The following is a 12,652-nucleotide window of genomic DNA, read 5'->3' as shown; positions in this document are numbered from 1 at the left end:
CTTAAATAATATATATGTTTATAAATAACATGATGTGTTCTATATAATAATAATTACATATAAATATATTATAATAGTAATAATATTAACAATAACGTAATAATACAATGGGTGAATACTTAAATTACTCATTGAAAAAGAAATAATGAGTATATTTTCGGTCCTTGGAAAATAAGTAGTCATTTTAAACCCTAATAATTATAAGTACGATATACTTTAATTATTATATGTAATGGATAGAAAGATTAAAATGTCCTACGGCACTTCATAGTGACGTTTTTTAAAAGAAAATTTTGGTTGAGTAAATTCTTTTAAGAATTAAATTTTAAAATTTACTCCAATAAAATATATAGTATAAAATATAATATTTTTAGAAGAAAAAGTAAACAGAAAAAGAAGTAGACCTATCAATTTCTTCTCCTTGACTTAGCCAAACGCTACTGAGTTTTTCTGCAAGTTGAGATGAAAAAAAAAATTGAAATTCAATTTTAAGTTTTGAATTTTCTATAATTTATTTATACATATTAATATAGATTTTTTTAAAATATTTCTTTAATTTAGTTTTGTTAACATAATATTTATTATTAATAATTAAAATATTTTATAATTATTTAACAAAGAGTGTTTAAAAACTGAATACTATTATGCTCTCGAGCTCAACTTCTACCACCACATGTTTGCCACTTTTTTCCACTTCTGAATTCCCTAATTTATGAGCATCTTCTGAATCAGAATAGCAAGGTGACGCAGTATCATGTCTTGCAGGTTGAACGGTAGCATTCTCAGGATCAAGGCTCTTTTTCTAGCAACAAGACTCAACTGCATTAAAAGTGGGATCAGAATTTGAAATTTAATATAAAATTCTTGAGCATCTCACGTGTCTAGCAAAAGATGCAACAAACTCAAGGTAGATTAAAAATCAAGGCACATCAACTTCTCAGTAACAGTATTTTCTTATTAGCAATGACAAATTCAAAGCTAAATCAAACTCGATACCAAATTAGCCTGTTATACAAATTCCTGCAAATTCTTCATTAAGAAAACTGCTACAAGTAATCGAAGTTGCCTTTCGTTTTGATCAAAATTTATTTGGTCATTGAGTGGAGTGAAGAGGAGGAACTTATTCATGTAGAGACCACAGTTGATAGAAACGAAATTAGTTCAAATTGTATAATTGCAAAATGGATAAAGTTTAAGAGTCTATTGGGATAAAACTTAAATTCAAGATATCTATTTACAAAGAACATAAAATTTTAAAATTGACTGTATGCAATACTCAAACAACAATGATACATTTCAGAAACAGATAGATATGAAGAACAAATCAACAAATCAGAATGACTGTATCAACATTTAAATGGTTTAACCAAAGGCCAAAGGGGCATAAAAAGATTTGCAAAACAGAACAAACAACTGAAGATAAAAGTCACAAGTGAAATAACAGTTTCACAATTTGTAGATAACACTAATAACAGAATAGATATGCAGAAAATAATTTGAATTTATAGTTGGGGTCAAGAGTCACAATTTAGATTGCTACATATTACTGTGTCGAAAGTGATTGTGCCAAATTACTAGGCCTAATTTAGATAAACTTATCAATAAATACTTATAGGAGTCAAAAATTAAGTAGTAAAATAAATTAAACATATGATTCTCTATTATTTAGAAGTTGTCTCATTTAACTTCTCTAAAACTTAAGAAGTATAAATTACTTTTAACTTATAAGATAAACTTTATTCATTTTTCATATTATTTTTCTTTTCCTTTAAAGATTTATCTAGAAGTTACATAAACTGGGTCTAAGTTACAAATGTGTAGCTTTGCTAGGTCATGAGCTACTCGGTTAAGATGTGCAGCTTTAATCATGCAACAAGCCTGGGTCACGGACAATGAGTAGAAACGGTAAGTTAAGAGTTGGCATTTTGTGTTTTCAGTTGATGCAAAACTGTGCATTGAAGGGGACAACCAAAACACACTCCTTTTGGACAATTTGTGGACACAATTTGATGGTAAAAACTTGTTGACTCGGTTGTGAACTCATATTTCAGTGAGTCTGAGTCTATTACCAAAGACCATAATTATTTAAATTTGTGAGGGAAATCAACATAAGAAATCAATTACAAATTTACAAATTTAAATCAATGAGCAAGAACTTGAGAGACTAGAAGCCTAAGAAAGCACCTCACAACACAGTAATGTTCAAATACAGTTTGGTCCAAAGAACAAGTATAATAGTTGAATTGACAGTAGTAGTTATTAAGCATGTCAATGAGCAGGAACTGACCTGAAGTAATGGTGCAGTTTAAGCATGAGTAAGCTTGACAATCACACCCTTCATGCAGAAACCTCCTCTTAACTCCAATCTTGTAAAGGAAGCACAACAAATAGAGCATCTTTTACATATTCTGCAACGAAAAAGTAAACAAGAACTCTATCAGTTCAATTCCTTGTTTCAGCATGAATATGTCAAAGCCAACCCTAAACTATTATATACTTGTTCCTCATTCAAATAGTTTCATTTGTTTTAGAAGTCTCAAAATCCTGCATTTACTGTAAATGTACTTTGTTGCACTTAATGAAACAAATCTACCAGATTGATCATCAACAAAACACACAAATTTCCTTCCCATATTAATATGATACAATTGTGGAAACATCATTCACAAAATGCGTTACATAAATCTCCAACAAATATATTTTAAAGTTTAAACTGGAAAGCATGTGAGAAACACCAATGCTAACTCCCAACATTGTTGGAGGAACATAAAGTCTAATAAATTTCACAAAAAAATGAATAATTGTTGAAAATAACTTGTAATTAACAAAACTGTTTTTCAAACATGTGCAAAAAAAAGAGCCCATGATAAGAACTTATATAAGAATTTTTTATTGGAAATTACATAATTCAATGCATTGAAACTATTAAATGCTACAATTTTTAATAAAAACTATTTATTGATTTTTGAGTATGTATCCTTTTGCACATGTTAGAAAAACAGTTAAGACAAAAAGAAGTATGCATATTTTTAGCATAGTATTGCATTTTAAATTGTAATCATCAAGAAATTCCAATGTTTGTGTTCAATTTGTATTTCCTAACCCAGATGTACCAAAAAAAAGTCCAAATAACACAGGAGAAGGGATTTAAATTCATTGTCATTCACCTTTGGTGAAGCCCACAATCCCTTAGGAGGTCCACTGCTTGCCCACACTGCCACCCCAATTTTTGAACACCACCAATACAAATGCATCTTGCTTTCAGCCCCTCCAATGACTTCCCTCAGTAGAAAAGATCAAAACTTTGGCCACTTTAGGCTCCACTGAAAACCAGACACTACAAACCAATTTTCTGCAAGCATAGGATGCCACTTTGAACATCTTACATATCACATCATACTCTATAGTCGAGTCTATTCAAAATTGAACTCTGTATAGGATCTCCATCATGTTAAGCTCACGTTTATAAATTTACAAGCACCTATAGTTTGCGAGTCATAGACTCTTAGGTTCTGATCCAACTGCATCCTGGCTGCTTTGTTGTCCCAAATTCTCTCATCATATCTCTCAGATTAGCAGCTTCTTCCCATTGACCTGCTGCTGCACAGATATTTGATAAAAGAACATAAACTGATGGGTTGTTATGGTCTCTTTCCAGGAGAAGTCTAGCAACAGTTCTTCCTAGCCTTAAATTACCATGAGCTGCACAAGCACTGAACAATGACCAGCAGATATCAGAATGTGTTCCAAAGCATCCACCTTTAATTAATCTCTCTGCCTCATCAAGGTATCCACTGCGACCCAGCAGATCAACTATGCAACAAAAATGATCCACACTCGGCACAATTCCATAAACTTTCACCATTGTATCAAAAATATGGGCCCCATCATCAACCAAACCTGCATGACTGCAAGCTGAAAGAACTGCAGTGAAGGTAGCCCGGTCTGGTTTGATTCCAGGTGAGATTTGCATTGCCTCCAAACAGTGCACGGCTTCTTTGCCTTGTCCATGTTGTGCATAAGCAGATATTATAGCATTCCAAGAGATTGTATCTCTTTCATCCATTGCTTTAAATACTCTCAAAGCCCTGTCTAAAGATCCACATTTGGCATACATTGTGACCAGGGCATTACCCAAAGAAACTTTTGAAGAAAACCCACGCCGTAGTATGTAGCCATGAACCTGTTTCCCATGACTCATGGCTGAAGTGCTGGAACAAATGCTCAAAACAAGACTGAGGGAATAGGCATTTGGCTTAATATGTGCACTAAATAACCTAGAGAATTGCTCTAACCCTTTCAGAGGGTATCCATTCATCAAAAAACCAGATATGATACTGTTCCAAGATATCAAATTTTTACAAGGAATATCAGAGAAGATTTGAAATGCACATGTAATCTTCCCATGTCTGCAGTATGCAGAAATTAACGCATTCAAAGCTTCAATTTTCACAAGCCCACTTTTGCATAGAAGGGAGTGGATCTTCTCCACAACTTGCAAAGAATCTGAAGCAACTAGCAAACTTCCATAAGTAAACTCATCTGGTTCAATTCCTTCCCTCCTCATTTTCAAATAACTCAACATTGCTTCTTCCACAAGATTCTCCTGCATCAACATCGAAACCATAATGTTCCACGACACAACATCCCTCTCTTCCATTCCCTCAAAAATATCTAGAACTTCATCAACCTCCCCAAATCCAGAATACATAGTCATCATTGCATTATTCACAGCAACACAACCAACAAAACCCATCTTGATAGCTTGCGCCTGTGCTTGACAACCAGCCCCTAAACATGAGCAAGAACTCATGACACACACAAAGGTAACTTCCGTTGGCCCAAAACAACCCTTTTGCATGTCTCTGAACATCAAAAACGCATCTTCACCCCTTTCCACACTTGCAAATCCATCAATCATTGCATTAAACGTAACATGATCATGCATGGCACCTTCTTCTGCTTCCCTAAACACTTCACAAGCATCCAAAACACACCCACAGTTAAAATACATAGTGATCAACGAATTAACCACAGAAGTCCAACCCAAAAAACCACTTCTGATAACCGTTGAATGCACATGCCTTCCATAATCCAAAAGCTCCAAAGAGCACAAACTCAACATGGTGGCAAAAGTGTACTTATCAGCCTTAACACCCATTCTCTGCATGTCCCTGAAACAGAAAAAATTTTAGCACATTACCCCCCCAAACTAATTGGCCCTCAACGGTATTGATGTATATAATTAGGTCCTCAAATATGTTAATTGTACTTGCATTTTCCTCCTATTTTGTTTACATTTTTGTGAGAGAAAAACTAAACACGATGACATAAACACATTTGAGAACTATATGTACGGAGCGAAACTTGTAAGAACCAAAAATACACCAGTTTGAAGGATCATACTGTACATTTACTCATTTTCAGTTAATTAAAATCATGACACACAACTAGTATTTTCACTTTTTTTAATTTTAAATTTTTCAAATAAAATTGAGAAAAAATATTTAAGCTTAAATATGATTTGAGTTCCTAAATTTTTGTGCAATTTTTTAAATCCAGTGCTTTTCTCCCAAAAAAAAAAAAAAAAACAAATTACAAAAGAGAAAAAGGACGGAAAACATAATGAAGTGCATGATTAAGTTAAGAGGTACTAAAAATTTGGTGACCTGAACAAGTTGAAAGCAAGTTGGTCATGGCCGTTAATGGTGCAGCCGCTAATAACGGCGTTCCAAACTGCGACGTGGCATTTGGGCGTTTGATGGAAAAGTTGAAGGGCGTGGTTAACGTGTGCTAGTTTGGCTGCAGCGGAGAGGAGCGTGGTCCACGAGTATGAGTCAGGGTTCGGGATTTCAGCGAAAGCGCGTTGGACGGAAGCGAGATGATGAGCCTTGGCGTAGAGAGAGAGGAGGGAGTTGGCGACGTGAGAATGGGCCTTGAGCCCAGTTCGGATGGCGTGGGCGTGAAGCTGGGTCCCGAAGCTGACGTGGCGAGAGTTGGCAGTGGCGGTTATGGCGGTGGAGAGGGTGTAGTGGTCGGGTCTGAGAGTGAGGGAGGAGTGGATTTGGGTGAAGAGTTTGAGGGATTGTGTGTGTTGGTTGGAGCGAGTGAGTTGTGCGAGCTTGTGGTTGAGGTTAATGAGGTGTTCGTTCCAAAACCATGACTTCATTTCTCATTTCTCTGCTCTGTGCTGTCCCTGCAAGAAAGTTCAAGTTTGAATTTGGAACGATGGAGCAATTCGTGAAAGGTTTTCTATTTGCTCTTCCCATGGAAGGGGGTGGTGTGTAATAAGCAAAATAGTTTCTCCTGTTGTTCGTTCTACCTCCCTTTTTTTATTTTTACAAATTTCGTTTTTTAAATTATTTCAATATGCTTTTAAAAATTATATTTTAGAAATAATTTTATATTTTTAAAATGATAATAAAAAATAAGTTTAATTAAATTTTTTAATATAAATGTGATATTTTATTAAAAAAATTTTAAAAATTAATATTTAATTTCTGTCATCATTTTTTTTATTTAAATACTAAATTGTTTGATAAAAACTCAGTTCAACACTTATACAAATTGTTTAATGTTATAATATTTTATTATTTAAAATTAATATTTATAAATAAGTCTCTAAATATATTTTATATATTTATTTTTTAATCTTTACCTATTTTTCTTTATTTTTGTCAATTACTTTACCCTCAGATAATTTAGTATTTAATATTTAATTAAAGTGTGTCTAATTAATTCATATAATATTTATAAAAAAAAAAGAAAAAATCTTATTTGTCTTTTTTTCTTTTATTTTCTCAATTTTCATTTGTTTTTTTAAGTTATCTTTTTTAAATCAATTGATTCGATCAAGTTAATTATAAAAAATTTAAATATATTTTTTTTATAAGAGCCATTATAAATTCATGAAAGAGAATATTCTGGTCACACTTTCTAGCAGATTATCCATTATTGTGAAAATAATTTTACAAAATGTTTAGAACAATGTTTTATAATAATGTGATTTTTTAGTTTGTAAACTTAAAAAAGTGTGTGTGATCTTTGGAGAAAAAGAAAGAAGACTTTAGACCTTATAGCTTTGATAAGAAGAATGAAGTATGCATGATAATAGCTCTTTGAGAAGTTCGATGAACAAGGCACTTTTGAACATATGTATTTTAAGATATTTATAGTTTTTTTTTTTTCCATAAAGTGAGGGATATGGTGTTTTTTTTTTTAGGGAAATTTGGTAATTTTTGGAAGAGTAGGAAATGGAACAAATAACTGTACAATGATAATCGATCATTTTTTATAATTTTTCAAGTAGTCAAGTGAAAGCAATAATATGAAAGCGAACTAAATAAGGAAAAATATTTATATATAGATGTAATCTTGTATAGATTATAATCATATCTAATCTTACATTTTTATCTTATGTTCAACATATATTTTTTTATAGAAACATTTATATAAAATATTTTTGGAATATGAATATGGAGAGGAATTAATGATTTTGATTGTATTAATTAGATAAAAGCTACATTACAGTGAATGAAAAAATTTAATTAGTATATCAAATTCAATTGATTAATATCATGTCAGAGTATGCTATTGTTGAAATTTTGAATGTTTATTATTTTTATTCAACTTGATCGATAATGCAAGTAAATTGGTATAAATAGGAAAAGTTATTGCTTAGATATTTGAATAATAGCTATGAAAATGCTACTTTGACAATAACCTAATGGATAATAATCATTTTTTATATATTGATATTAATAAACCATAAGATTAATATATAGTATTTTATACTTTAAATTAAGTATGGATTTGGTGGCTTTATAATTTTATATTATATGTGAATTGAATTATATATTTTTTTGTCAGTACTTCGTGAATACTTAACTAAATGTTTACGATAAAAAGTTTATTAGTCACCAAAATATCTAGCTTAGAAGAAATTAAAGTAATTATTTTAATATTTTTAGTTGTTCATGTTTATATGATGTTATTAAATAATATAAAAGCTTTAATTGCACAATTAAAATTCTTAGCTATAATGTTAGGATGTCACCTAAAAGTGAAACATTGCTTTATGATAAATAACATTAAAGAGATGTATATTCATAATTGATAAATTTATTTGTCTATCCAACAATAACATGCATGTTAACTTGAATATGGTTGATAGTTTATTAAAATATATTTATTTTATTATTATTATTGATTAAAATTGTGAATTTAAGTATTACTCAAAGGTGAACTTAAATTCATAATTAAAGTTATTGTTTGTTTAAATTTATTAAGTTTCTCAAAGTATTAATATTAATTCATCCATGCCTAAAACAAAAAATTTAAGAGAATTTATGATAAATATTAAAAAAAACAAAGTTAAATTCACTAAGTATAAATGTGAGTGAGTCATTTTTGGTACACCACATCAAAATGCTATAGCATTGTACATTTATCTTTATGGATGAATGCATTAAAGATTGATACATATCTTCTTACTAAGGTAACTGGCATAGTAATTCATAAGACTCTATGAACTATAAATAAGAGAAAAATTAATTTGAAACATCGTTATGTTTAAAATTGTCTATAAAAGTAAAAGTATGTAATTCACATAAAAATAAACTTGATGCAAGAATCATTAATAATTATTTCATTAATTTTAAAAGGTCAAAGAAATATATGTTTTTATCGTGTTAAATATAGTATGAGAATAATTAAGTTTTGTAGTGTTCATTTCATTAAGAATGAACACTTCAATGCGTGTGTGAGAGAAAGAAATCAAGAAAGGTAGATATTCAAGAGGTTTATATAGAAATTCTTATATTTAGTGTTTTTCCTCAAGTTATCATTCCTTTTATTATATCACAATTACATAACATGTCAAGAAAATAAATAATATACTATACCCACAAAATAAACAAATAAAAGGTGAATCAACTAATAATATTTAAGTCACATATGAGGAAGCATTGACTTAAGAAGATTGGTCTATAAGACAAAAAATACTAGTTATTCAAATAATTATTCAGTTTACTCACTTAAAAAAAAATGTGACTTAAGCGTTGATAAAGATCTAATCTTATTCAAGCAAATCATAAAATGTAACAATTTTAAAATATAATTTAATACTATAAAAAAAAGAGTTGAAATTAAAGAATGACAACATAATACATGATCTAATGAAGTTATCTAAAAGTTCAAAATGAGTTGATTGTAAATGAGTCTTTAAAATTAAATTTGATTAAAATGACAATATTGAAATAATTAAATTTAAATTTATTTCCACAAATTACACCAAAAAAGTTATATTGATTATGAAAAAAAATTATAGTTTATATTAAAAAAATTATTATTTCAAAAAATATTTAAAAAATTTTCATGATGACTTAAAAAGAAAAAGTTCATGTTAACTTACCCTAATGTTAACGTGCAAGTTAAAATATAGATATATGGAATAAATCAAACTTTGTAATAATAGTATCTTAAGTTAAATTATATTATTATGTCATATAATTTTATAAAAAATGTTAATATGCATATTTGCATGAAAGTCACTGAAAAGAAATTTATTATTTTATTATTATTTATTGACAACTCTTTCTTAGAGTTAACAATGTTTGTGAAATTTTTACAATTTAACATAAAAAGTAAAATAATATACAATATATAATATAATAATTAAATTTTCAATTCTTATTACTAAAAGTAATAATAAATTAAGATTTTACTAGAATTATTCTTAGAGTTTTATAGGCTAAACAAATTTAAGATATTTTTAATTAGAATATTACTTATAATTAAAATATCTAACAAAAATTACTAAACATTTGGATGTGATGGGTTGTGAAATAATATAATAAGTTGATTAAACATGGTAACATGGGTGTTATGAAAAAAAAAACTTAATTAAATACTTATTTATAAAATCTTTTTACATAAGATCTTATATTATATATTTAATTATAAAATTACTTAAAATAAGCTGGAAATATCTTATTTTTATAAGTTATATTGAATTTGAACTAAAAAAAAATCATGAGAATCATACTAAATTGGGCCAGTAATCTATATGTAGATTTGTGATTCAATTTTCATATATTAAGTCCTTAACGTGGTATTCAAAATTTTCTTATAAATTAGGTTTTTAATTCTAATATAATGCTATGTATTATGTACTACTACATATAATCAACACCCGTAATAACTTAAAGTCATCATTAATAATTGAAAATTAATAACAAATTATTTTTATAAATAATTCTAACAGATATCGTTATAAATTGGCCGTATGAGTTTTCATAATTGTTTATTTTTTCATTAAAATTTTTATATAAATTGATTGAATGTGTTATTATTTACATCAAATTACTACAAAATACATTTAAATTTTAACTTAAAATAAAAATTCTTTTGATTTCTTTACTTAAGTATAGATGGGCTGCTACAACTATTGCATTAAAAAAATGCCCCATAACTAAAAGGAAGAAATATAAACAAGATTGATGAGAGTAACCTATCACTTCTATTTTCAACACTCTAAACTTAGAACACTAACAACTCAATCTATCCTTTCTCGTATACACGGACTCTCCTTTTAATATTAGTGTTCATGCATGATAGTTTTGTAAAAAAAATAAAAAATAAACATTGATATTTTTTTTAACTCTTTTTTATTTTTTATTTTTTATTTTTTATAAATCAACTCCTATTTTCCTTCTCACTTTTTAATTTCTATCGTTGCATATTCGTTTCTTAATATTATTTATTCAGTTTATGATAATTTTTAATTTCTTCTTATTACACATACACATATCAGTATGTTTTGATGGTTTTTTCTGCAAAAATTGGCAAGAATCTAATATTTGAATATAACTACTACGCTAGCCCCAAATATTATAAGCATAATGTCTAATTTTTGTTTTTAAATTTTTATTTGTATGATCTCTCACGTTAACCTTGTGTATATGAATATATGTTAATTTTTATATTGTTTCATCATTGCATGTATGAGAAATGGTGGAAGTGTTCTCCATTACTTGAGAATTTAAATATTGTTTCAACAATTTGAACATTTTTATTATTGTGCTTATTTTTTATGTTATAATTTATGAACTTTTACTAAAGATATTTGATCTCTCTTTCAGTTAGTTTTCGTTTTATTCATGAAAAAGATGAAACAACCTATGTTTTAATAAACTTAATAAAAGAGAGATAATGACATGAGAATTAAATTAATTAAAAAATTTAATTAAACTTTATTTTTGAAGCATATCCTTGTTAAATATATAATAATCATTGTGTCCAACTAAGGGGGATAACTCACAACTTTGAACTCTGATTAAGTGCACAGTTAATCAAAAACTAAAATTGAGACTTTAAAATTTTAAGACGAGGTATAAACCTCAAGAAAATGTATTAGTATTAAATGTCAGCAGTTTTAAATACAAATGTTTAATTTTCATGTTTTCTTTGAATAAAGAACACTTATTAAAAGAGATGATAAGTTGAGATTAAGTAATTTTTTAAAATTCATTGATATTTTTATCTAACTCTTTAACGTGTTGTTTTCATATACCAAACTTTAATCTCATCATTGAAACGGAAGTGAACCTCTTACCTATTATTTTTCATTTTGAAATTAAGATAGTTCAAAATTATGATACCATGATACTTTGATTTTATGAAATATGATTTTAAAATTCTTGACACTATATTGCCTAACAATTATGAAGAAGAGTAGAATAAAGACCTCGTATTAAAAGGGATAAAAGATGACATCTATGTTTATAACAACATGCATGGCTATAGTAATACTTCAAAGCCCAATTTCTTTCACTGCTAACTTCTAAAATTTAAAACTTGTTGACGATATATTATATCAAAATATTGTAACGCATATAGGTGTTGTTATATATATATATATATAATTTGATTTTCTTAGATCGATTATTGGGTAAATTATAATAAATAATTAAATAATATATTTCTCGTAATAAGAACAATTCAAAATTTAAAAAGTAAAAAAAAAAAAAGGCATTGTAATGTTAAGCTGTCTTATATGACATAAATTTTCTTTTTAAAGAACTTTAGAATGATAGATATGAATAAAGTGTCTTATGTGATAAGAGTTAGAATATTTTATGATAGATGATAAGGAATGTTAAGATTGTCTCAAAAATATTATACCAATATAGTCTTTAAGAAATTTAGAATAAAAAATTATTTATTGGCAATAGTACCATCTTTTTAAAAAAAAACAAGTTTATTAAAATAAAATGTCTAAATTTAAAATAAAAATTAATAAAGTTTATTTTCTATATATAATTATTAGAAATTTGATGTAAGCTTTAAGTGCTCTTATCTAAATATAAGTTTTAATATAGAAATATTAGGCTATATTAAAGTAATTTTAAAATAAATTCCTAAAAAGTTTTAAAAAAGGTTTTTACGTATTTACAAAGCATCAAAGGTTCCTTGCTCATATATATAAATGATTGATTATGTTAAGTGATTAGTTACTTGAATTTAAATAATGATTAACGTATACACTCAAAAAAATTTATTTATGGATACATTTTCGTCTTAGTTGGAAGAATAATTTTGTAAAAGAATATAAAGGAATCTATATTGTTACTTTTTTATGGAAGCTAAATTT

At 27.8% G+C, this 12,652-nt stretch overlaps 1 protein-coding gene across 1 annotated transcript; it reads right to left on the bottom strand.

Moving 5' to 3' along the window:
• Positions 1-568: 568 nt before the first annotated feature.
• LOC113871412 (pentatricopeptide repeat-containing protein At3g49740) lies at positions 569-11,030 on the bottom strand. The gene is made up of 5 exons (XM_027508507.1): positions 11,013-11,030; positions 5,670-6,142; positions 3,168-5,174; positions 2,288-2,408; positions 569-819 (listed from the first exon to the last, which is right to left on the bottom strand). Exons 1-3 carry the CDS (start codon positions 11,028-11,030, stop codon positions 3,506-3,508), a joined length of 2,160 nt encoding a protein of 719 aa, XP_027364308.1. The 3' UTR covers positions 569-819; positions 2,288-2,408; positions 3,168-3,505.
• Positions 11,031-12,652: the final 1,622 nt, after the last annotated feature.

This window comes from Abrus precatorius, unplaced genomic scaffold, assembly GCF_003935025.1.
Source record: "Abrus precatorius isolate BTA unplaced genomic scaffold, Abrus_2018 Scaffold7, whole genome shotgun sequence".
Classification (NCBI taxonomy): Eukaryota; Viridiplantae; Streptophyta; class Magnoliopsida; order Fabales; family Fabaceae; genus Abrus; species Abrus precatorius.
The sequence above is the reverse complement of the archived record's forward strand: the minus strand, read 5'-3'. Positions and strand labels throughout refer to the sequence as shown.

Coding starts and splice junctions, on each gene's coding strand:
- LOC113871412 (XM_027508507.1), bottom strand. Junction 5,175..5,669: donor CTTGCTTTCAACTTGTTCAG/GTCACCAAATTT, acceptor TTTCTGTTTCAG/GGACATGCAGAGAATGGGTG.